Source organism: Mytilus californianus, unplaced genomic scaffold, assembly GCF_021869535.1.
Source record: "Mytilus californianus isolate M0D057914Y unplaced genomic scaffold, xbMytCali1.0.p SCAF_4, whole genome shotgun sequence".
Lineage (NCBI taxonomy): Eukaryota > Metazoa > Mollusca > Bivalvia > Mytilida > Mytilidae > Mytilus > Mytilus californianus.
This window is the reverse complement of record NW_026262690.1, coordinates 41,311,084-41,338,717: the sequence shown is the minus strand read 5'-3', so window position 1 is coordinate 41,338,717 and position 27,634 is coordinate 41,311,084. Positions and strand designations below refer to the sequence as shown.

The following is a 27,634-nucleotide window of genomic DNA, read 5'->3' as shown; positions in this document are numbered from 1 at the left end:
TCCATATATTTGCAAAAACCATCTATAAGGTATAGTAATATATCAACTGCATTTAGGTTAATAATCTCTTAAATATGCCAAAGTACCTGGTTAGCAATAAACTGGCATGTCTATTCTGAAATTTTAAAAGTAAAAGTTCACAAGACATGTTAAAAGTTGATCTAAAGTTGGTGTTACAGGTTGATTGTCCAGTTGAACATTTTGTTTGTGAATTCCATATCCTTTTTGTAGGTTGCACTTTGTAAATACAGCTGTTTCACAAACCACGCCTCTTTCGGGGAGAAATATAATATTCATAGATATATTTTTTTTTTACCTACTGGTTCCCAGATATGATATCTATGTTTCATCTCGTAGAGACATAACTTGGGAGTGTTACAAGTATAAATATAAACAAATGGCAGTGAAATTGAATTCTGAGGAAGACCCAAAGTAAAGGGAGGGGTAGTATAGAATTTTAGTATAAGTTTAAACTCTTAGAAATCCGGGTCATATAAATGTTGAAAATATGCCGCACAGCCTTCTATTTTGACCTTTGAAAAAAATAGTATTACATATGGACTTCCATTCTAGGATATATTTTTTTTACGAAACTTCATAGTAAAAGTGGTAGAGTTTTAGCTGTAAAAAGAATTCCGATGGGAAATTGCATTGTCTATAATTACAAAAATGCAACCTATTTTGGGCGAAAAAAGAGAACATGTAGAATTTCACCAATTCTAGTTTTATTTTCAGAGTCTTAATAAAATTAACTCAAATATAAAGTTTTATAAATATTTAGCTGTAAAAAGAATTCCGATGGGAAATTGCATTGTCTATAATTACAAAAATGCAACCTATTTTGGGCGAAAAAAGAGAACATGTAGAATTTCACCAATTCTAGTTTTATTTTCAGAGTCTTAATAAAATTAACTCAAATATAAAGTTTTATAAATATTTCATGAAGATTTAGAAAATCCAGGGCCTTTACTATGATGACTTAGTTTAAATTCACAGTTTACAATATTCATAGTTTACCTAAAACCCTGAATGCAAAGTAAATTCATAATATATGCACATTTGTAATTTAAATTGTTAAGCAGTGCTTATATTTACTCTTTGCAGTCATTGAAACTCATAGATCCTTGATGAATATTGTTGTTGGGGTGTTTTTGTCCTGTCGAAAACCCAAAAGTAAGCCGTACACCTGAATGTGCTTTCTTGTGACCGGGGCATAAAAAATATAAGCTAGACATACAAAAGTACCTCAATAAAACTAGCAATAGTGTGTTCTATCCTACAAATGTACTAAATATTCCATATTCACAGAAACAGCAGAATTATTTTGAAAATTTGAATTTATGCAAAAAACAGATTCCAGCAGTCAGTTCTATAAAACTTTTACTGAATTCATCTATCAGACTGGTAATTTCATACATAAAATTTTTGCAAATATGGCTTTGTTTAAACACTTCTTGTCATGTATTAGCCAAATTATGTTAGATATATAGTTAAAGATAATATTATTGTGACAAGATTTGTAAACTGACCATTTGAAGCAGAAATTGTGAACTTTTATAGATAAATAGGCATACGGTAAGATGTGGACTTGAGACAGAGGCAGGATTGGATACTTTATATAATCTGGAATGTTTAACTACTAAACTTTACATTTGAAGTATTCTGATATGCTTTCAATTTGTTATCAGAAAAGTTTCATACAGGTTCAAGGCATTTTATGTCAGAAAACATGCACATAGGGTAATTGACATTGATTGAAGTCTTGTTTTAAAATTCTTTAAAATTTAAACAGGGGTGGGGGTATATAATGTATTGTAAAAGAAAAGCTAGAGCATATGCAGTGATTTCTTTTGGGCTATGATTCTGATAGATTGTTGTAAGAAAAAGTATTTTTCAAGATTTTTCTATTTGAATAAATGTAAGTATCGGTTTCACTTTGTAAATACAGCTATTTCACAAACACCGCCTCTTTTGGGGAGATATATAATATTCATAGATATTTTATTTTTTTTTCTTTACCTACTGGTTCCCAGATATGATCTCTATGTTTCAACTCGAAGAGACATCACTTGGGAATGTTACCAGTATAAATATACACGAATAGCTGTGAAATTGATTTCTGAGGTAGACCAAAAGTGAAGGGAGGGGTAGTATAGAATTTAGTATAAGTTTAAACTCTAAGAAGTTTGGGGCATATACATGTTGTAAATATTCCGCATAGCCCTATATTTTGACCTTTGAAAAAAATAGTATTACATATGGACTTTCCATTCTAGGATATATTTTTTTTAAGAAACTTCATAGTAAAAGTGGTACAGTTTTAGCCGTAAAATGAGTTCCGATGGGAAATTGCATTGTCTAGATTTACAGAAGTGCAACCTGTAAGGCTATTACTATCATTGCAGTATTTCCAAACAATAAGTTTTGTAACTTTTTGTAACAAAACTGATTCACTTGATGATTGTTCCATTTTTGATCGTTATATAATAGGACTGATTAAATGGTGATGAAATAGGAAAATAACCATAATATTAAACGTATCTTCGGCATTGTCGAATTTGTTATTTTTCGTTTCATGGAAGATCCATCGTTTACTGGTTTTGTGGAAATCTAGCCTTTCCGGTTCGGGAAAAAGTTTGATAGCATATGTTGCAATGATGAAAACTGATTCTGTCGTGTTTCTTTCTATGGATGTCTAAGTTATCTTCTTTGTAAAAAAAATTCAAATAACAGACATTGCAATAAATTTCCAAGACTCAGTTTTGAAAAAAAATGTTCTCATTCGTACTTTGGGACATCTTTCTTGGATGACAGTTCATCTTGAAATGATGATTTTCTGGTAAAGATAAAAAAAAAAAGACAAAACTGAGAAAATCGTACGAATTCCAAAAGGAGCAACATCTGGTGCATCGACATGTAAGCTTCAATTTTATTTATATTGAAAAGATTAATGAGCATAAGTATAAAACAGATTTTCTTCGTAAAGCTGTCATTTAAAAATTTCGTTACAAAGTTAAATAATTGTTTTCCTGTCCTATAATAAACATAGAAAGAATCCACCTTGCCTTGATCAGAAGGAGAACTCCAATAGACATCTGTACAATTTATTCCATCAAAGTCACTTCAAGACAAGATCATTTAGGTCACCCTTTACAATGATGATTTTTGGTTCAGCAGATTCAGGAAAAACGTTCTTGATGAAACATGTTTTGAAAAAAGCAAGGACTATGATAGAACCATCACCAGAGAGGATTGTGTGATTTTATTAACGATGGCAGCATTTATTCACAAAAATACAAAAGAACTGTTAAAAAAGCCATTATGTATTGCCTGAAGACAATTTATCTTACAATTTAAAAAAATTACATAGTTTGAAAAACGTTTTGTGAAATAAGGATGATAATAAGCATCCTGCAATGTCAATTCTGGTTTCAACGGATAACTTTCTTTAACTGATTCCAAAAATATATGGCTTCTTTATATTTCTGCTTAAAACAAGGGAGATAATTTGCAATATCCGGTTTACAAAATGTAAAATCCGATGTCATATAAGTTTTTGTTTACTTATTTCAAAGGTACATATTTTCTATGTATATTGCCTTAAATCAGGGAAATAAATTGCCGCCTACGGTATACACAATATCACTTCAGGTCTCATATGAAAGCTTACTTTATTGTGTTTCCAAACAAATATGGTTTTTATATATTTTTCGTAAAATAAATACAAAAATGACTACTTCCGTTAACACAAGGTCATTGTTTCGAAACCCTTTAAAAGAGACCTAATATGGCTATAGCATGAACCAGTTTGAATTTATAATCGATTGACACCTATTGCCCAAATTTTCTATAAGATTTATTCAAATATAATGTATGAAATGTTTATTACAATAACTCCAACATATTGCAATATATTCATTTTAAATCTATCTTACATAGGATCACATGCGGTCACAAGCAAAGGTTAAAACTCAGAACATGTCATTGACCTCAATTTCCAAGTTATGGTCGAAACATCTCAAATCAAAATAAAATAAGATGTGGTATGAGTGCCAATGAGACAACTCTCCATCCAAGTCACAATGTGTAAAAAGTAAACCATTATAGGCCAAAATACGGCCTTCACACCGAACAGCAGGCTATAAAAGGCCCAAAAATTACTAGTGTAAAACAATTCAAAAATGAAAACCAACTGTCTTATCTATAAACAAAACGAGAAACGAAAAACACTTATGAATCACATCAACAAACGACAACCACTGAAGCAGCGGGTTTAAACGTTTTAACAGGCGCAAACCTTCACCCTAACCTAAACAGTATTATAACATTACAACATAGAAAGACACACTATAAAATATCAATTGAAATGGCTTAACTCGATCAAAAAGAAATATTAACAAAAACAAATAAACATACAAAAGACCACTTAAAGTTAAGGAGTAACACGATCATTCAACTTCGTTAAATATTATAAACATATAAATAATTTATACATTTATACATTCAAGTCATTTAGCTGTGATGGATCAATTTTAACAGATCTACAATTTTTCCCAAAGATGTAGTCTTTATCAAGTTTTGTTTTTTTAAAAGACTGCAATATTTCATGTCAACATCCATGCTTTCAAGATATTTTGCAACTAATAATAGTATTAAAAAAATAGTTCGATTAAGTGATATAAATAATATCAATGAAATGATGTGCATAATGTCGAAGATTTACAGAAGATTAAGATAATTTTCTATTGATAATATGTTGAAATTTAGGAAGAAAATATTGAAGTCATTTATTTCGTTTATAAGATGATTTATTGGTTATACAATAGAAACGATTCTACAAAACTAGAAAAAAAATCGTATATTTTTGTACCTAATTTTAAAGCAAATATATAAAAAAAAAACCTTTAAGTTATACATTTACTGGTAGATATATGTTTCAGGCATTTTGTAAAATGCCTGTGCGATTAAAACATTTTATATATTGACATTTTTTTTCATGCAATGTGTAAAATGCAGACACTTTACTGACAGATTTTCTTAAGGATATTTCATTGTTGAAATTTACAGGTTGAACAGGAATACAGTTACTGTCAGACAGTTCAAACTGATTTTTTGTGTAAAGTCCGCGTAGTATTTCGTATTCAATTCCTAGTTTATAATAAGGCTCAACTTTACTAGTTACAAAAGCCATAACGTTACACGGTTACACATTGGGAATTGGAATAAAAAAACATCGCTCCAACACCAACCTCCTTTAAAACTCTTTCTGATAAATTTATCATCTCGACAGCTTGTGTTTTTCTTTGTGTTAGTCTTTCGAAAAACATTGGATTTCCCAAACAGCACACACCTGAACATCTAGTTCTGTTTTTTAATTTCCGAAGGATTCTGCATTTGGCTGGCATACCTCATATGGCTTATCAGAGCCTACTTCATATAACTTATCAGAGCTTACTTCATATGACTTATCAGAGCTTACTTTATCTAGATTATTAGAGCTTTCGAGATTCTGAAGCGGATCTTCCGCAGGCTGTAAAGACCCAAGAATCGCCAGAGGTAGTGACAATGACGATAATACTATCGTTGCATCACAGTCATACATGGCACTGTATGGTGATTTGTTAATACCAGAGTGATGAATGTTGTTTTTCTCAAACTGTACGAATCCCATTTTTACAATCATTGTCTCTCATTCAGATAACCAGTATATCTTTTATAGCGGAATTTCCTCTTTCAAAACAAACTTGTGATTTTGGATGTCCAGCTTTTCTATGTACCACTAGGGTAAATGTGATATCCATAGCTGCAGTTACGTATATCCAAAGATGGCGGACGATGTTTCTGCTCAGTATTTCTTTTGTCGATTTTGTAATAATTATACATTATTCTTCGAGATTTCGTGTCTTTTTTAACGAATTACTAAATTTGAAACTGAAATACCAACGGTTGTTTTCATAGTTCAACCGCTAAATTGAGAAATCAGTCGTCCGAAAAAACGCGATGATATGGGTAACTGTAAAGACTGATATCCGTAACTGTAATAAACGTTTAGAAAATGATATCCGTAATTGTTGAGTTTTGTTGTTTCTGCGTCATTCACTTTCCTCGATTTCATAGATCGAACGAGCAATTTTTCAGAAATTAAAATGTCATAAGGTCGTCAAAAGATTAGAAATTATCGAAAACAGAAAAATGTATGCCCACAATATTATCACAAAATCAGGAAAAAGCCAATTCAAGGACTTGCAAGTAAACAAGCTAACAATCCAACTGCAATCAAAAGGATATCCATGAAATCTGATATACGTTCTATATATATGCATGCTTTTAATTGGCCTCAGCACATCCGTGGTTCATCGTGTCTATTGAGGACTACGCCAGAGCATGGTATACAAGAGAAGAAGTTGAACTTGACACTTTGTCAGAATGGGTCAAAACAATCAGGTCTATGATAAAACGTCGAATTCAAAAATTAAAAAACTGTGTGAATGATTGACATTCCGTTTTCAGAGACAAAGAATCTTTACGATCAATGTGCTTTTGTTTACATGTATGCGGACAAATCTTCAAATAATATAATTGTTTTTGTATGTAAATCGAGTGTCTTGTAAAAGAATTAGGAACAAATGAGCACTCAGATAATCCAACATACAGAAAGATATCATCTGACAATGATGAGATTTTGGCGAATCATAAGTCCTTCATGGCTTCAATGAACATTATATTAAACAACAACACTGAGGACTTATCTTGTTTGTATTGGACACATAAGCTTCACAAAATTCCGTACACACAATGGTACATTGCCGGCTCATCTGAATGATCTACAAAGGAATTGTCCATTAGATTGATAAACATTCTGTCCGCATTAAAAGAGGGTCTTCAGAAATACTGTGAAACTGTTTACTCGTGTAGTGGTATTAACCATATGTGGATTCTAAAAAACTCTAAAGAACTTCTGGATAATTTTGAATCTCGATTTTTCTCTGAAATTATTCCTATCAAAACTTTTGATTTTTCCACTCTTTGTGCCACAATTCCCCATGTGAAATTGAAAAGTCCTCTAAAAGGAACAATCCACAATGCTTATCAGTATATATAATGGTCGCATACGCTATCAATTTATTGTTTTGGGATACCATACGGCATATTTGTTAATAGTGAAAAATGCTACACAGAAGAAACAAGTGATCAGTATGCTGGAGTTTCTTTTGACAACATATTTGTTAAATGTGGAGGTAGGAGGTGGAGGTAGGAGGTAGACTTTTTCAACAAATTGTCGGTATTCCTATGGGAACGAACTGTGGACCTCTATAGAGTGTCTATATACCATTTAGTTTTTCTTTTTTGAAATAGCTATTACGTGTTTTTATAGTGATGAAAATATAAAACAATGTTGACTGCTGTACCCCAATTTTTGACAGTTTTACCTATTATGTCTGTTAGTTTTGCTCACACATTGTTGTCAATATAATGGAATTCTATGCGATTTTTATACAAGTGAGAGGTTTAGCTAGCTATAGAACCAGGTTTATTTTCACCATTTTCAACATAAGGAAATGCCTGTTCAAGGTCAGAAATATGACAATTTTTATCCATTCGTTTGATGTGTTTGAGCTTTAGATTTTGCCATTTGCTAAGGGATTTTCCGTTTCAAATTTTCCTTGTAGTTCGGTATTTTTGTTATTTTACTTTTTTCGTTATAAGCAGCATGTGTGTCTTGGTTGCAACCCATATTTTATCTGAAATAATCTACCCAAGATCATTCATCTAGCTCAATAGACATGCTGCTGGCTATATAGAAATACAGAATTGGTAGACTGATAAATATATTTCCACACAATATGTGTAAAAATTTTCAACAACAATATATATTCAATTTATAACGATCGCGATTTATACTCTCATTTCATTTCAAACGAAAATGACAATTGTTTAGGAATAAAATCAGTTACGGGTATCAATATTTCCAGTTACGTATATCAACAACATTTTATCTTCTTCAGTTACCCATATCATCGATTCATTTTGGACGGTATATTTCTCATTTTATTATTATTTCAGTTTCAAATTAAGTTATACGTTAAAAAAGACACGAAATACTAAAGAATAATGTATAATTATTACAAAATCGACAAAAGAAATACTTAGCAGAAACATCGTCCGCCATCTTTGGATATACGTAACTGCAGTTTTGGAGTGAAGTAAATACTCAAAGTAGTTTTACTATGGAGTTCTAATCTTAGATATTCTAATCCCAATTATTAAAACCTATAAACTTTACTATTTCTGAATAATAATTTTTATTTTACAGACAAGACTTTTGTTGCTTTTTAAAAAATTTAACATCTTTTTCATGCATTTCATTATTATATAATTTGCATGAAACTAAACAGGCAATTTTCTTCAAAACATTCAAGGTATTTCAAAAAATGACTAAGTATTTTAAGTCATTATAGAAAATGCCTGTTAAGTTAAGGTATTTCATAAAATTCCTAAAATTTCACTCATTTTAGAAAATGCCTTTAACATATACATAGTTTCTTGAAAAATCATCTTTTCCAGAGGAAAACAATGTTATGTTACTGTAATTAGGACTTTAAAAAGTTTTATTCTGATACGAAGTCAACGCTGCAAGACTTCTTTTTCAGCACAATTGAAGTAACAATTTAAGTTGCTCAACTAAAGAGACAAAATTTCTATTCCTGAATGTGAAAAGGGAGCCATTACTTAAAAAAATCAACAGCCTTCTAAGCGCCTGAATCGCCCACCTGTCAAAAATATATTCTGTACCATTTATCTTGCTGTTTACAGATTCGACCTATCTATATAATTTTCGAGATAATCCGAAAATCACTCATAATTTGTTATTGAAGGGCAATATCTACTATAAGGATTCCTCCATTTGTTTCAGTGGTATTTGTATGTTTGCAGACTTTGTGTTCATCGCTAATCGAGTGTGCTGTTTTGAGTTTCAACCAAACTTTTAACGTTTCTGCAAAATACGCAAAAATCATCTTTCATTGGACATTACTCCTATAAAGGGTCAATCGAGTTGTTCAGCCTTGTGGACTTATTTTTAGATTTTAATTTATTAATTATTTTTGCCATTAAGAGTTTCTGTCTATCTGCTAAAGCTTTCGATAAAAATGCAAAACTTAACAAAAACGGTCATTTAAGGACATTTACTCCTATCACGAGTTGGTTAACAATTTGTGCCATTTGACTTATTTGTAGATAATATTGTATGAATAGTTTCTATTATAGTTTATAAAAAAATTCATACACAAGAATAGTTTTACAATCGTTTTCAAGGGCAAAAACTCTTAAAAGGAGTTGGTTGCACATTTCCCCATATTGCCTTTTTTGTATAAATTATTATGCATTTTAACATTTTATTCGTTTCATTTTCTCTTTCATAATAGTTTCTGCAAAAACATGTGTAAAAACCAACTTTTAAGTGCAATATCTCCATTACGTTTTTGTTTTGGTTGCTTTTTCCACTTTAAGTTTATATACAGTACAACCTGTGACTTCCTCTTAGTTATGTCCACCCCCTTGTATGGTCACCATCGAATGGTGGCCATTTATTGGGGTATTCAATCTTGAGATGTTGGCCATTTATTGGGGTCATAAAACATAGGTTGATGTTTTATCTAATTATGTTACCTGTTGAAATCAAACAGGGTTGAAGTTTTCAGCTTGTATGTTTCATTAAAATTTACCTGTACAGGTAACTCAGGTTTCTTCTCAAATTGACATTTCACCTTTTCTTGAAAATGTAGAATAGAATGGTGTTTAAGTCTTTGTTAATTCATATCATTTGTTGATTTTTCTGTCTTTAAATTTACATATTTTCCTTTTTTTCTAATGTTTTTATTTTTTTATGTTATTTTTTTATATTTTATTTGTTTTTTTGCTTCTTAATCTTTAAATTTTTCTTGGAAAGAATCTTGAGTAGAAATGACAAAAATTCAAAGATAAGTTATTGACTAGCATTTGAAAACAAAACAGAGAATCCTTTAAATAAATATTTTTTCAGTAAAAAAAAGTTATTGTACATGATGTACATGGTATTCATCTGTTCGTTTGCATTATTAAATGAATTATTATTAATTATAACTTATAATTATGCAAATGATATGTTTAAAGGAACCATGAAGCAAGTAATTTAACAAGCCTGTTTCTTAACAAATGAAAATTATCAATATCATGAATATCAATCCTTTTACAATAAATTTTGTCAACAAAGTTGTACAATCTATTATCATGATTATTTTTTCAGGAAAACTACAAATATCATTATATGGTATAGGAATAAACTATTTTTGTTTTATCTTTTATATTTTTCAAATCTCAAAACTGGAGTTGTGCATGAAAAATCACTAAAGAGACTTAAATTTTCCAAATGGCTAACTAGTTATCATCAAATTTTGATAAATGCTAATCATAATGAAAAATGTTCTTATCTCTGAATAAAGTAAATCTTATGAAAAGAAATTATTTAAAGAAAAAATTGTCCTGCATTTTGAAACAATTGTAAATTCAAATATGTTATTTTCAGTTTGGCTAATATTGTCAGTTAACAGGCAAAATTTGTCTCCAGAAAAAATGAAGTACACTTCTATATGGATTGTGACATTTTTATGGTCTATTAATTAAATTGCTTTTTGTTCTGTGTATTATATTGTCGAAACTGCAGGACTGGCATATGCATGATACATATTCTTGGTATACTTTTGCAAAGAATATTTCACTCAACTCAGGCCTTTTAGATAAAGTTAATAATTGCAGGGACTTGAATGAATTAGATTCTTTAAAGCCCTTGATTAAAAATGAACTTTAAGAAAAAAAATAAGAATATTTTTGAAAATAAAATAAAAACTTATGATGAAAACAGTAAACTCAAATGCTTCACTAAGTAAAGAATTAGTGGTCATAATTTAGCAATAGAAAATGGTGGATAAAAATTCCTATAAAGGATAGAATTGTTTGTAAAATTAACATAACAACTTAGAAGTAATCTATTTGCAAATTGTTTACCTTCTCATAATAACGTCTCTGACCAGTTTATGAATAAAATCTTGAATCTTATGAATAAATTCTAAACCAAGAACAAAAAGTAAAAGAAATAATAAACCTCTATAACATGGAACATGTAAAAAAAGTCATTAGATCTGAGGGCAGAAACCAAAAAATTTCATCATGTGTTTTGATTTCTTATAGAAATGTTATTTCTTTGCATTATAATGTTTGTTTTTGGTTGTTTTTTTTGTCCGAAACTTGATTTAATTGTAATATGTTTATATGACAATAAAAATATTATTAAATTTTTCTGTAATGATTATTTTGAATATACATGTATTTATTCAATAGCGAAATAATGAATTGCCTAAATTTTATATAGAATAAGTCCTAAAATAATCTTAAACATTTGTTAAACAATGTTAAATGCAGTAAGTATAAACAATTTTGATTTTAGAAAATTAATTTGAGAAACACCTTTTCAATGGAAAAAAGGCAGGATGAAAGTTTGCATAAATTAGAAGATGGTATTCATTTATTATTCACTTGCCAAAAAATACATATAAAAAATAACTTAAATTGACAGAATTATTTGAAAGGTATAACATTAAAACAAACAGTCATGAGAAAATTTTTACAAAAAAAAAGTTAGGAAGCTTTATTTTCAACTAGTTTTATTATTTCATTTTATTTAAGAATTTTCTTGTCATAATCACAGTTATTAAATTTGACAAACACATATATTTTACCTGAGACACTTTACCTGTAAATTATACAATTTTAACACTTCAATGCAGTCATGATTTCCCTTTATCATTGACAAGTTTTTGATTAATACCTTGTGTATTAATTAAGCAACAGGAGGTATAATGACGGACATTTAGGGCCATCATGGTGACCATATTTTTTATGGCCACCATTAATAAGATAATGTCACAGGTAGTACTGTATATATTACTTTTTAAGAAAATAACCATTAACCGCGAGATTTTCGGGACAAATGCTCAAAAAATTGTTATTAATTTTTCTGAAAACAAGTTGTAGACCTTGACCTGCTGGTCGTTTGTGTTTTATTCAGTTTTGCATAAACTGTGATAGTTTTTTGTTAATTTGACCATTTATATTGAATAATTAAATGCCCAGATACAATTCTAAAACAAGATCCCTAGAAACATTCAGATGAAGTTTGGTTACAATTATCCCACTGGTTTAGGAGGAGAAAATTTATAAAAAAGTATAGAAAATAGCTCACATGGCCCTTTAGGTCAGTTGGGTCACCATTCCTAATGCGTCTCAAATTGATAAACTCTAAAGTAGTGATAAACAAAAAATCTCTGTTTAAGGGTATTGGACATGTTTCAATTTTTAACAAGTGACTAAACTTAACAATGTGTGCAAGATTGGAGAGCAGACGACCATAGCATAATGGTGTAACAACTATGGAGTTGAAATGTATACAAAGGACTTAATGTTAAAAAGAACTTAGTTTGTGGAAAAGGGCTTTTTTACCTCAGGAGCCGCATCACAAACGCTTTTCGGGGTGTGCTAAATTATGGAGAAAAGAATCTCACTTCGTACCCCGAAAAATTTAACCACATAGGTGAAAATGTCTCAGCTTGGAATCGAGCCATCATACATACCAAGTTATCTATATGGGCAGAGGAATTGAGGAAAAGCACTTCAAACCAGTAAAAGTCTAAATGGCTGTTATCTGTAGTCGACTGTACTGCTTTTTACTCGACCAGTCTGAATTGGTCTGAAATTTTCTATTATTACTTGACTGTAGTCTGAACTATTCTTTACAGTCTGAACTTATCTCCATCCATACAACACTCTAGAAGAAAATTGGCAAAATAAAGGTTATCATTACAGTTCATGTAATAACAGTATAAACAAACGAGACAAACTGTAATAATCAACATACATAAAAACAAAAAAACAAAAATAGCGAGAAAACGGTAATCAAACTAGATTTTTAGTCGTTGACTTGTCCAAACAATACAAAAGGACATTGTTTATATTTTGCTTACAGTCGCCGAAGTTTCATATCAACAAGAAACCAGTTGCACTGTTCCATCTCACTCCCTTGTTTGTACATTAAAACAACATTAACAAACATTATTTATTTATTGCATACTGTACATGTTCTATTGCTTCTTAGGAAATGAAAATACATGTAACTCTTAAAATAATTTTTGATAAACGCTCAAACTCAAACTGTGAACTTCAGGGATGATAGATTATGGCGACAGTAGTTTACATTTGCTCCAATCGATTAACAGGAGACAAATCAAGGTAACAAACTGAGAGAATATTATGAACACCGAGATGAGCGAGACCTGGATAAACAGTTGAGCACGTTTGGAGCTAAATGACCAAAAAGAGACACAAAAAAAGAAAAGCCAAATCCATCTAGGTCAATTGTGCCTGCTTAAAGTTGGTACTTTAATTTCTTAATGATCTCTAAATTCATCAATGGAGAATTCAATTAGGTATGTTTGAATCATGAAAGTACCAAAGCCCTGAATGCTGAGATGATTATACCATCGGGATCAACAGTCCACAATAATGGTAACGATCCGTTGCTGGTAAAAGAAAGAAACACTTAATTAATTTCGTGCGTCCTAAGCGCTTTTCTAGATTTGCCTTCATTGGGAACACTAAAACCAAAAACGATTAAAAAAACAGGGATGATAAATACTTGAACTCGTCAGGCACTATACGAATATACGAGACAGATAAACAAAAGCAAAATCCATCAAATATCCACTTTGACTAGCGGAATTGGAATCTTAGTTTCTAGATAAATCTATAATTATCAACAGAATAGAAAATAATGTAGGTTATGTCATGGCATTGTCAGTTTGGTTTCGGCTTATTTCAGTTTGAATACCCCTTCGGTCATTCTTTTATAAATATGTCAGCAAAATGCTTACTTATTTTCCTTAGCCTTAAAATTCACAGATCAAAGCATTTTACAAACAACGACCATTATTAATTTCATTAAAAACAAATATCATTCGAGATTTCGCCTTTTCATTCTCAAAAAAAATCATGAAACTGCTAAAGTTTAGTGTGCACATTTCCCTCCAAGTGTCAAAAGAGGATCATGATGCAAACAGCATATTTGTTTATGGAATGACTATTAGACATTTTGGAAACTATAGTTCACAATGTCTTTTAAAGGAGAATGAGTAACGATTTAGACAAAATTAAAAATACGACTCTTTGTTTTTAAGTATTGATAAAAACGGAATTTTGAAATAAAATTTCGTTGTAAGCAATCAGTTTGGCCCTTTGTCAAGATAAGCTAAAACATCGATGAATTCAATAATTCAACCTCATTGAATCCTTATTCATGTGAACTTCAAAGTAAATCCTTATCTGGAGATGGGTAACGCATGTACTAGGCGTGTTCGGGTATAACAAGGAAGAGAATGTCGATATTGAAAGGGAAACAAGGGTGGACCATTTGGTTGACTGATTCGATCCACAAAAAATATTATTCTTATACAAGTAAAAATTATTTTAACGTATAATATAAAACCAAACAGACCTATAAAAAAATCAAATTGCACGTTCCTGCTATCTATTTATATTTATATTTAAAGACCATCGGCAGTCTTCGGGGTCATCTCAATGGTTAATTAGATGGCGTCTAGACTAAAATACACACGAAATGGTGATACATATTATCTTTTCCATGCATTGTCCTTTTTACATTGCTTTACATATTGTATTTATATTGTGTCATAGATCAAATTTATTCGTTTAGTGTATGTTTTCCTGTTTTGTTAATATTTCGTTTTGATCGAGTTCAGCCATTTCAATTGATATTTTATAGTGTGTCTTTCTATGTTGTAATGTTTTACTACTGGTTCAGGTTAGGGGGAATACTGGCGCCTGTTAAAACGTTTAAACTCGCTGCATTTGTTTGCACCTGTCCTAAGTCAGGAACATGTTGTTCAGTGGTTGTCGTTTGTTGAAGTTGTTTATAAAGTGTTTCTCATTTCTCGTTTTTATATAGATTAGTCCGTTGGTTTTTCCTGTTTAAATGGTTTTACACTCGTCATTTTTGGGGTCCTTTATAGCTTGCTGTTCGGTGTGAGACAAGGCTTCGTGTTGAAGGCCGTACTTTGTTCTATAATGGTTTTACTTTTTCCAAATTGTGACTTGAACGGAGAGTTGTCTCATTGGCACTCATACCATATCTTCTTATATCTATTGTTGTTTATTTTAAACTTTTTGTAATTTGGATATACGTTTTAGTATATTAAAAATCAATGTGAGAATTTGAATCAAATCATTGAACATGAATTTGACAGCTAACGCCCATGCTGTAAGTTGACGATGATAATTACAGATAAACTTACCTGTGGGTAATCTCTAGATAACAGGATTGAAATTTTGTATTTGCGCCGTACGCACGTTTCATCTACAAAAGACTCATCAGTGACGCTCGAATCAAAAAAAGTTAAAAAGGCCAAATAAAGTACGAAGTTGAAGAGCATTGAGAACCAAAAATTCCTAAAAGTTTTGCCAAATACAGCTAAGGTAATCTATTCCTGAGGTAGAAAAGCCTTAGTAATTCAAAAATTCAAAGTTTTGTAAACAGTTAATTTATATTAATGACCATATCAATGATAATTCATGTCAACACAGAAGTGCTGACTACTGGGCTCAAAATATGTTTATTAGCAGTATTCGATTCTGTTTTTAATATTTTACGAAATTTCTTAACCATTAATTTCTTATAGCTAACCGGATTCTTTTCACTAGCTGCATCAATGTATCTCCATCGCCTATTGTTACTGATATATTGAAAATGCTGGTTTTTACAGTTATTGACATTGCAAGACCCCCTACTGTACCGTTACCTGAATTTAGATATAGAACTGTACTCGACACCGTAGACACTTGGGAGTAAAACGATGTTTTGCAGATGTTTTCAAGTCATAGATACTCCTTTTATCAAACAACTGGAGAAACACCCGAACCCTTTTTAGACATATTTATACAAATTGGAAATGCTATATTCCAGCCGTAACAGAGAATGCCACACAAACGTTCCCCGAGAGATAGTTTTGTTGTTCATGCTTTGGCTAAGATCATATCCGTGTCATCATTATGTAAACCTTAATTTTTTAACGTAAGCGTTACCACATTACATTACAAAATTAATTCTAGGGTTTATGGCCATCTCAAAATGAATAGAGAGCAAATGTGGGGGACTGGGGGAAAAGTTCCCAATTGCAGTGAGTGCTTTTGACGGAACCTCAAAGGACATTTACTGGTCACTCATTGAGACTCAGGAGTTTTGTTTTTCGGGACATTGCCATTTTCATTGCATCTATACTCAATTCGTTATCCTTAATTTAAGGCAAAAATTTGTTATACCGATTCCGAGTTTTTGGGACATCAAAATGACGTGCAACAGTTTAATAATGAGGTCAATTGGTAGATATGCTGAGCTTGACTTTCCTGACGGAATAGTTTTACTGGCTGATAAAATATATCATAATCGATATCATCCACTTATGACAGCCTATACAAGCCAATACATACAGAGAAAACTAGACAATTTCAAAGGAAGGTGTTGCAATCTTAATTATTTCACCAAAGATTACAAAGTTACTGTTAAACATTCAATTGGAAATTTGAAGAATTAAAGATGTTATGGGAAGTCTTTCGAGACATTCCAGGAGAAAACTCCGTCAAATTGTAAAATATGTGTATGCAGGCTTCACGACCTGTTTCGTTGATTTAGATAAACATATATATTTTGCGTTATTCGCTTTTCAATTTATCAAAACTGTACACTTTGAGATGGCCCCTGTAGAATTATCCGCAAACGTCACCACCAATGTTAACATAAAAGTATAATAGTTTTCTAAAAATGTCTATTAATATTATACTGACTATTTTTACAACAACTTTCTTTCGGTTTTTAATCTTATAAAAAGAATTGGCACCGGTTATATGCTATAATCAAATTTGCCATTAATTGTTTCGCCTACTGTATACCTGGGCCCATATGCATAAAGCTACTTAAGTTAAGATTTGTTCCGAACGGACGGATTTTTCTGCTTTTCCATCGATATATTAGTATTACGATTGGATATCTTAACTTAAGTGGTTTTATGCATATCAGTCCTGTTTTAGAATTAGACGTGTTAAGAAAGTGATGTTAATACTACACTGGTGTTAAATTATTATAACAATATCGATACAAAATTTCAGTGTAAACTTTCTCAAAATACAATTGCGTTGAAAGGTATCCAGGCGTAGCCTAGTTATGCATCGTGGCAATAATTTAGCAGGTGAAAATGAATATTCCGTTTCAAAATATCCTCCTGACCCAAGGATAACAAATATACTTCTACTTTGACCTATAATTGTTAACTTTTAACACATTGTGACTTGGATGGAGAGTTGTCTCATTGGCACTCATTCCACATCTTCTTATTTCTACTTTCTACTTATGAAAGAGTAATATCACGTTCAACAATATTTCAGTTATATCGTAGTGTTCAATTTTGTTGGAGGAAATTGTGATACCAAGAAGAGAAACCACCGACCCTTCACCGAAACGTAAATTTAACACTTTGCTTGAATAGTGCCTGAATGTGGTAGTCTTTTAAAACTTAATTTTATTACCTCTACTGTCCAAAGAACTAACAGACGAAAGTTGATAGAAAGAAAATTTCAGGGAAAATGTGACATTATAATAAGTAAATCATACATTTTAATGGGTTTTTAGGGTACCTGTCACTTTCAAAATTCCATTAATTACCAGAGTGCAAAATAAATGAAAATACAGATAGTAAAATTAAACAAGATAAAACAATTTGCTTCCCCAGTGAAGGCGAAAAACAAATCTTACAATTCGGATATTGAAACCCTATTTTGCAAAAATGGAACTTCTACAATTCTTCTTTCAGTTTTATTATACACAACTCCACAGACAACCCGAATTGACTAACGACAAAGATTCTTAATTAAGAGTTTACAACAAAACAAAACTTTATTATGAATATCCCCAAGTCAATCTTGGGGTGAAATGTAAAGAAGATGATGGTATTAAATCGTGTTGTCCAGTTAAAGTCCCACAAATCTGTAACAGATAAACAGGTAATTAAAAAAAATATATAAAAGGGAGCTTTCTTTTATAAATCCCAACATTAGTATAAGGTTTTTGGGGAAATCAATCCAGGCATACTGCAGTTAATACGTTATTTGTGAAAAATTGCCTTAATATAAACGGTTGAAATCCCAACAAATTCAAATTCGAAAGGAAGCTTTCTTTTGTCAATACTAACGTGTGTTAAAATTACATGAGAATTGGTTAGAGGAAATTACAGTTATCGTACAGACGGAAGGACATATGATACGGTATACCATATTAGAGATTTCCAATAAAATGACTTTACTCGACATAACCGACCTAACTCAACGTATTTCGTCCTATAGCATTGAATCATGACGGAGGGGAGCATACACTGCATGCATTGTTTGCTCTTTGACCACGCATTTTTTGCTGATATAGACTTAATGTAAAAATCAACCCAACTACTTTTTTTAATCTTTATATATTTTGTTATTAAATTTTGAATGATTTTATTGACAAAAATATGTTAAGGGAATAAGTAAGTTAGCAACTTGTAATCAAATACACCCATCGTTTCTTGTCATTTCACTTGACCCATATTTCAGTTCTTCTCAAAATATGAATTTTAAAAACTTACAAGTAAATATTTAGCATGACAATATTAAAATAATGAAATCCGAAGCGAGAAGGTTATTTCTTTTTTTGTTTTTATAAGTTTTAACGTTTAAAAAGTAGATTCAAACACACCCGAATGTAAAAGGTGTACGCGACTAACTTTTAAAAACAATTATTTTTCTATAATTTAATTCAAGATAATTTGACGTGGGCAAACATTCATATCATTGATACATTTATCAAAGAGTACTTTTTCGTCTTTAACTATAATAATGCATGGGACGAGGTTTTTGTCCGTGTATACTTTAACGTGCATTCGCGGAAACATGGGTAGAGGGCGTACTCCCCCCTTTTGATCGCCAAATAAATTTTAAAATCTCACGCTTTTCACGTTATCTATACACATTTTTAGTATAAAATCGTCCATTTTTTTTCGCATCGCTCAGCTCGGCAGTATAAATCCAATTATCGGGAACTACGCCCTCTTTCAAATATCTTGGATCCGGCTATAATCATAAATTGTACAGCACCAAAAAAAAAATGATTGTCGTTTGACTTTGATAAATACGTTTTAAAAACAACAATGTTTGAACATTAGACATCTCGCATAAGATTTCAAAGTTTTCGACTGGATTTAGAGCTCACTTAACACGAAAATGTGATACTTGCGTGTAATCTAATGGACACATATTCTTGTTTCTGATGTTTCTTTTAATATAAATATTTATTTATTTAGTTATATATAATTCCACTTACAAATCATCATGTATCTTTTGTCGATAAATTATCATTACATTTTATAGAAACTACATATAATTTGCTATACAGTTATGTCATACAGACACTCTGTGCTTTTGACATGACAAAAGGTCTTGACTGTTTATGTACTTTTTATACTTAATTTGTGGTATGTACAAAAAAGAAGATGTAGTATGATTGCCAATGAGAAAACTCTTCACAAGAGACCAAATGACACAGAAATTAACAATTATAGTCCACCGTACGGCCTTCAGCAATTAGCAAAGCCCATACCGCATAGTCAGCTATAAGAGGCCACAAAATGACAAATGTAAAACAACTAAAACGATAAAACTAACGGCCTAATTAATGGACAAAAAAATGAATGAAAGCACAGCAACAAATGATAACCACTGAACTACAGGCTCCTGACTTGGGACAGGCACACCCATGTATACCGTGGCGGGGTTAAACATGTTAGCGGGTCCACTTACTTGGGACAGTGGTGTAACAGTACGAAATAATTGATTAATATTCTAGACTGGATAATTATTCTGTATTTATTAGTTGTAGTTATTTTAAGATAGTGTTCAGTAACTGTGAATACTCTAAGTTCGGTTCATGGAGTTTATTTGGAAATACTAGTAATTGCTGTTTTTGTGCTTCGTTTTAGTCGGACGAGTTAACCCCTTTCTTACTGTTTTAATTGTGAGTAGACATGATCATTTGATAAACATCTATGATCTCTATTGGCTTTAACTTGGACATTTATAAAAACTATGTAGCAAAGAGATGCATGCGTAAAATAAGTTCTCGACATAAATTGGCTAAACTATCAGAATTTAGCCTCAAGCTATAATACTTACGACGAAGAAACCTCAAGCCATAATACATTCGACGAAGATAGAGCCTCAAGCTATAATACGTATGATGATGATAATGATGTATGTCTTATATCCAGCGACAAATATTACATATATATCAAGGATGATGAAATAATGATGATAAATGAATGTACCTTTTTGTACATTACCAACACTTAGAGTCGCATGTTTATATGCTAGGTAACAAGATAGCGTACCCGATACAAAGACACACTTGTCTTTCTTCGATTAAACCAGTACATGCTCTTACTCGTGAATGCATTATGCTTGGTTAAGAAGCCGAAAAATTTAGTCGTAAAATCATTTGATCTGGGGGTCCAACAAAATAATTGAACCCGTAATCGAGGCTAGCCTGCTATATGTACCAGTCAATCACATATTTAATAAAAAAATCTGTTTATATATTTTATGTTTTATGTGCATATATTATTATTCTAGCAACACTTGTTTTGTTTTGATAACACTTTTTTTGCATAATTTATTTGATTTTTCTCCTTGTTTCTTTGAATCAAACAGCACAGCTTCAATTATCCTTGTGACTTGCTATTGTATTAATATCCAGTAGGCATGCAATTATCATTCTAAATAGTATATAAAAAAATTAAAAGTAAAGATTACCCCGTTTTGATCCAGACTTCCTTACCACTACATGTAGCATCTAAGATACATACACTGACAAAATATTGTACCCGCATTCAAATTACAATCACCCTGTCTTGTCTGTCCATCTGCCAGTCTGTCCGTTCAACAAATATTTTCAATTTTCTCTTCAAAAGCATTAGTATGCTTAGCATGCATTCTTTTTTCGATTTATTCCTGACACTCCGACATGTATATACCTGGATCCGTATGGAGCGTCAAACTATCAAACAGAGTCCAATTGGTTTGAATAACGACTACAGTGGCTCGTGCTGTCGTCAACAATAAGCAAAAACTCATACCGTATTATCAGATACTAGTATATAAGGCATTGACTTTGAAAAACAGTTCAAACGAAAATGAACAACCGTAAGGCCTTCATCAATGAGAAAAATCCATACCGTATAGTCGACTGTAAAAGGAGCCAACTTAAAAAATATGAAACTACTCAATTGAGAAAACTACCGGCCTGATTTAAAACAAAACAATTTACGAAAAAACAAATATAACAGATATGAACCAACGACGACAAGTGAACCATAGGCTCCTGACATGGGACAGGCAGCCGCGCATAAAGAATGTGGCCGGGTTTAACATTTTTGTGAATGTTCAACCCCCCCCTCCCTCCCCCTAAGCCTGGGACAGTGGTGCAACAGCACGACATAATAACAACCTGGAAAAACCTTCCTTCAGAGAGCTTGGTTCACACAAATATATACATATTTAAAGTACTTATGAATATAAAATGTGTTTTCAGCCGTGTATCACCTTCACTGGTGATCCTATGCATGGATATGTCGCAGAGTTTAACTTTTATATATAAATATATACCTCTAAGGCCAGACAAAAATTGAAACTCGAAATTTTTGCTTTACTCAATCAATATGTGATAGTTTTAGAATCCACTTCTAATTGGATTAGTAAGAGTTGTCTTAATCCAAAAAAATCCTCAATATCAAGCCTTACTAATTAAAAGTACATTTTAAACAGAAAATCATTGTAAAGACTGAAGTGGCATTATAGTTGTCTTAAAAATGTCACAAGTATGTAAATTGGCATTCATATCCACTTTTAATCAGAGATACTTGGGAACAGGACATTTTTGCAAAAAATACCAGTCTTGGGACCAAATTTCCCTCGCCTAGCGGCTTGGGAAATTTTACCGTCCCTTGACTGGTATTTTTCGCTAATACCCCTCCACAACATGATATATCTGTTCAAAATATACACATCCCTTTGTCGTACGTTTTCCCTGGGGAAAAATCGGAGATTGTAAATAAGCAAGATTAACTGCAGAAGAAGAGAACGTTTGAAATGATGCTTAATAAAGTATGATGCAATCCGATTTATCAACTTTAACAGAGACAAATCTGACTAACAATTTAAATTCGATATTTCTTAAATTGCTAGAAAAATCTCTGTCTAATAATAAATACCTACGGAAATTAAATATTATAAACCATTAAAAGACGAAAGGAAAAAGGGACACCAATCTGATAACGACAAATATTAAATAATAAAAGGTTCATTTGCAAAGTTAATCGAAAAGCTAAGTCATGGTCAAAACCATGAAAGACAACTCAAATCAATCGTTACTATAATAGGTAAAGATACGTGTATATACGTGGTCTTATGACAGTGAAGTTTTGGCGGGAATCTTAATTATCACGTGATATATAAAAATCATGATTTCTTTCGTTTTTCATCATCTTAGAAATAATTGATATTGATAAAATTTATCATGAATGGGTTTAATAGTTTAGGAATACTTAGTTGAAACTTGAGTGACGCATTTAACAAAATTAATATGTTAGCAATAACCGGTCCCGTTACGTGCGTACGTCGAGTTAGGTACGTATGTCATTTTATTGGAAATCTCTAATACGACCCGCCTAAGACGAACGTATAAAAACGAATAAGTGACATTATAATCTTCATTATACGTTAGAATTAAATTAGGAAATAACGTTTACGCATGGGAATGAAAGTTATATTCCCATCGAACATCGGGTAATACAGTCGTGAATTATAATTTTTATGTATAGATTACGTTTGTCGGATTATAATGTCAAAAGATTATTTGCTTATGTTTTATTCAAATTCTATCATTTAGCGTTTTCTTTCTGCTCACACAAATGCGTAAAATTGAGAATGGAAATGGGGAATATGTCAAAGAGACAACAACCCGACCAAAGAGCAGATAACAGTCGAAGGCCACCAATGGGTCTTCAACACAGCGACTATACCCGCACCCGAAGGCGAGCTTCAGCTGGCCCCTTAATAAAAATGTGTACTAGCTAATTGGAAATGGACGTCATACTAAACTCCAAAACATAACGATGAACTAAAATAAATATATAACATGTAATGCATTTTTTGTGCATAATTGTTCTAAATATGATAATATCTCCAAAATCGACCGTATCTTTGGTAGAAAATGGTGGATTAAACCTGATTTTGTAGCTAGCTAAACCCCTCACTTGTTTGATAGCCGCATAAAACTCTATTATATTGAGAACAATGTGTGAGCAAAACAAACAGACATTATAGGTAAAAATGTCAAAAATTGAGGTACAGCAGTCAACCTTGTGCTATAATCTTAATCACTATAAAAAGAAATAACTATTTCAACAAAAATAAAAATGGCATATAAACACTCTATAGACAAAGTATATAAGCAAAAATGAAAGACAAGAATACAAAAAAGTAATGATCACAAAAGCACAATGGCGGGATATATCAATACATAGCCATGCCAAAAGAATATTACCGAAAAAGGACTAAACAGTAAAGTTTAAAAATATACAAAGACAAATAAAAAGAACACTATAAAACGTTATTAAGATGATAAATAACGTCAGTACATAAAATCTATACTTCAAGATCAGCATGTATTATTTGTGAAGTTGATGTTGAATATTTATCAAAAGATCTTTGTATCTTCCGATGACATTTTTTTTAGAAAAAGGACGAGACGTTATTTGACATAACCCTATGTTAACTCTAAATTAAAATCGTCTTGTTTGTCAAAGATTCTGGTACTGAGGTGACCGCTTATGTCAAATTCGAGGTATAAGTCTAAAAATGAGGCGGATGAAGATGTGTCTGTTGTTCTTGTTCAGGAGGACATATTAATGTAACCCAATCAAAAAAGTTCGGATTGTTAATGGAAAGAACATCATCAATATATCTGATTTTGAAATAAAACGATCTGGCTTCTTTGATTTTTTTTTTACAAGTGTCTGAAGGAACTTCGACTCATATGAAAATAAAAAGAGGTCGGCAAGAAGAAGCGCGTAATTCTTTCCCATAGGAATGCCGATAATTTATTGAAAAAGACTGCCTCCAAATTCGACAAGTATATATGTTGTCAATACGAAACTGAAACATACTGATCACTTGTTCCTCTGTGTAGCATGTTTTGCCTTTTTGTTCACTATTAAGAAAATATGCCGTATGGTATCCAAAGCAATAAATTTATAGCATATGCTAACATTTTTATATTGAAAAGCATTGTGGATTATTTCTTTTAGACGATTTTTCAATTTCACATGGGGAATGGTGGTTTACAGGGTTGAAAAATCAAAATTTTTGATAGAATTGATTTGAGATAAAGATCGAGATTTGCAATTATCCAAAAGTTTTACATTAATCCACATATGGTTAAAATCACTTCGCGAGTAAACATTTTCACAGTATTTCACTGCGGACAGAATTTTGTCAATCTAACGAACAATTCCTTTGTAGAACATGCAGATGAACCGGCAATGTATCGTTGTGTTAACGGAATTTTATGAAGCTTAGGTATCCAATACAAACAAGCTTTCTCCATTTGAACTGTACACTTATACCTAACAACAAAATTATTTTCATTTACCTGTGTTTAAAGTGATTGCAAGTGGCTGATATTCTTGTTGAAGCATATTGTTTTTCTTAAATTGTGTAACATTTCACAGCGGTATAACATGTTACTTTAATTATTATTCCCTTAGTTTATTTATTTTGTATTTACATTGTATCATAGATCAAATTTGTTTGTTCAGTGTATGTTCACTGGTGTTAATATGTCTTTTGATTGAGTTAAGCCATTTCAATTGATATTTTATGGTGTGTCTTTCTATGTTGTGATGTTACACTATTGTTTCAGATAAGGGTGGAGGTTTGGTACCATTAAAACGTTTAAACCCGCTGCAATTGTTTGCACCTGTACTAAGTCAGGAATCTGATGTTCAGTAGTTGTCGTTTGTTGATGTGGTTCATAAGTGTTTCTCGTTTCTCGTTTTTTATATAGATTAGACCGTTGGTTTTCCCGTTTGAATGGTTTTACACTAGTAATTTGTGGGGCCCTTAATAGCTTGCTGTTCGGTGTGAGCCAAGGCTCCGTGTTGAAGACCGTACTTTGACCTATAATGGTTTACTTTTATAAATTTTGACTTGGATGGAGAGTTGTCTCATTGGCACTCATACCACATCTTCTTATATCTATTAAGGTAAGTCCTCAGATTTTCTGTTCAATGTAATGTTCATTGAAGCCAGAATGACTTATGATTTGCCAAAATCTCATCAAATGATATGTCATTGTATGTGGGATTACCGGAGTGCTAATTTATTCCTAATTATTTCACAAGACACTCGTAGTAGTACGGTTAACATACAAAGACGATATTATTTGAAGCTTTGTCCACAGGAACAACAACATATTCATCGTGAAGAGATGATAGACATTTCACAGCGTCTTTGTATTTGAAAACGGACTTTGGTCGATCATTCACACAGTTTTTCAACTTATGAATACGACGTTTTATCAGAGACCTGATTGTTTTGACCCTTTGTTCCTACTCCTTTGCTGTTATCATTGCAACCATATGGCATTTCAGTACGTAGTTCCCTTATCCAGAAATGTTTTCTATCTTTTCGGGAAGAAGTACTTAGTATAGGTCTATTGGTGTTGTGATAAATTTTCTCGATGATGCGTTCTTTCATAGATAAAGAAGGATCATGGTCCGGTTGATTAAAATGGGTATTAAGAACCCTGAATTGCGGATCTTTATTAACAGACCGTTGTTATTCATTCTTTTACACAAAATTTGTCGAGTTTCACCAACATAAAGTGACCCACACATAGTACATTCAATTCCGTAAAAGACATTGTCCGTGGAACACTCCAGACACTCAAAAGATTTTGTTTTATAAGTTTTTCCTGCTATACGTTACTCTCCAAAATTATTACTTAAAAACATCCTTTTCCGGTGCATTGCATCTCGATTACTTCTCATCATGTGTTCCGTATTGTCGGAAATAAATTTTAAAACTATATTTTCAACTATACGTCAAACTCCTACCCATCAACAGGAAATTATCAATTGTGTTCGACATTTTCAAATACAATGAGGAATATGAGAAATATCATTCATCGTTTGTGATATGCATGTATGTATATGTGCATGCCTGCAGATGCATTAATTGGAATATGGGTGTTGTTGTTGCTGTTTTCATGAGCTGTATTGTATCATTCTTATCACAGACCATATTTGCATCTGCTGTTGTAACCAATAATTCATTTGAGACATCACTTGATATTACTAAAGGAAACTGCAAGTAAGTAACATTCAATATTGGACTTACTTTAGTTTTCTATCCCCTTTATTATATTTAAATCAAAAGTCAAAGTCTGAGTCAAAGGTTTTATTGATATAAATCCAAAAGCTAGAATGCTATCGAACACAGACTAAACTTTCATTAATCAAATTAACCATTAAAATCGTATATATCTAAACAAGAAATGAAACAATAATATAAGAAAACTACATGTTAACGTCTATTCCGACTACGAAAGTCAGTACAAATAAACTTGATTAAGATATGAAAATAAATGATTTTTTATTTATAATATTGGAGAAAAATGATAAATTGAGATCTAAGCAGTAACTTAAGGCATTGGGAACAAACTTATCTTGCAACAATTTTAAAGCTAAATAAGTAACTTAACCCTTCTCTAAAATAAAGCACATAACCAATTCTTCCTGTTTATCAAATGTTCATAGCCTACGTTATATCGATTAAAAAATATATATAAGGTTTATATATATATTTAAATCGAGATGGGAGATAATTTTCTACGCCCGGTTTTAAAAGACACTTCTGTGTCTTATGAAAACTTACATTACACTGATTACAAAAATGTATGGTTTCTTTTACTTTTGCTTGAAACAAGGATACACTTTGCTTCTTTTTGGTTTACACAATATCATTCCAGTGTCGTATTATTGGTTACATTATGCCAAGTCCAAATTAAATGGGTTGTATGTACTTTTGCGAGAAAATAATCCAAAAATGGCTACTGCTTGTTGACACCTGATCGTTTCCGTTTGAAATGCAAAATACCCATTCGCTGTAAAATTGGGCTTTTTCCTTGACATCAAAGGCAACTTTTTAAGTCACAAGATATATAGGTAACACGTTTTCCTACATAACATACCTAAATATCTAAGAGGAGTAAACTATAAAAAGTTACCAAAGACCCAAAAAATTTGGCAAAAGTCTTATGTCGATAAATTTTACTGTTTCTGAGAAGTGGCGAAAACAAGCAATTTCATACAATTGTACACAATTTCAGAGGCAATAG

General features: G+C 31.6%; 1 protein-coding gene across 3 annotated transcripts in view; it reads left to right on the top strand.

The window, feature by feature from the left end:
• The window catches only part of LOC127738060 (uncharacterized), a 65,866-nt gene that overhangs the window by 2,050 nt on the left and 36,182 nt on the right, over positions 1 to 27,634 (top strand). The window contains exon 1 of one of the 3 annotated variants that reach the window (XM_052249135.1): positions 26,345 to 26,607. The exons of the other annotated variants lie outside the window; for them this stretch is intronic. Within the exon in view, the coding sequence (XP_052105095.1) occupies positions 26,438 to 26,607 (170 nt within the window). The 5' untranslated portion in view covers positions 26,345 to 26,437. Of the gene's footprint in view, positions 1 to 26,344; positions 26,608 to 27,634 lie in introns of those variants that run through there. 3 annotated transcript variants of the gene reach the window in all.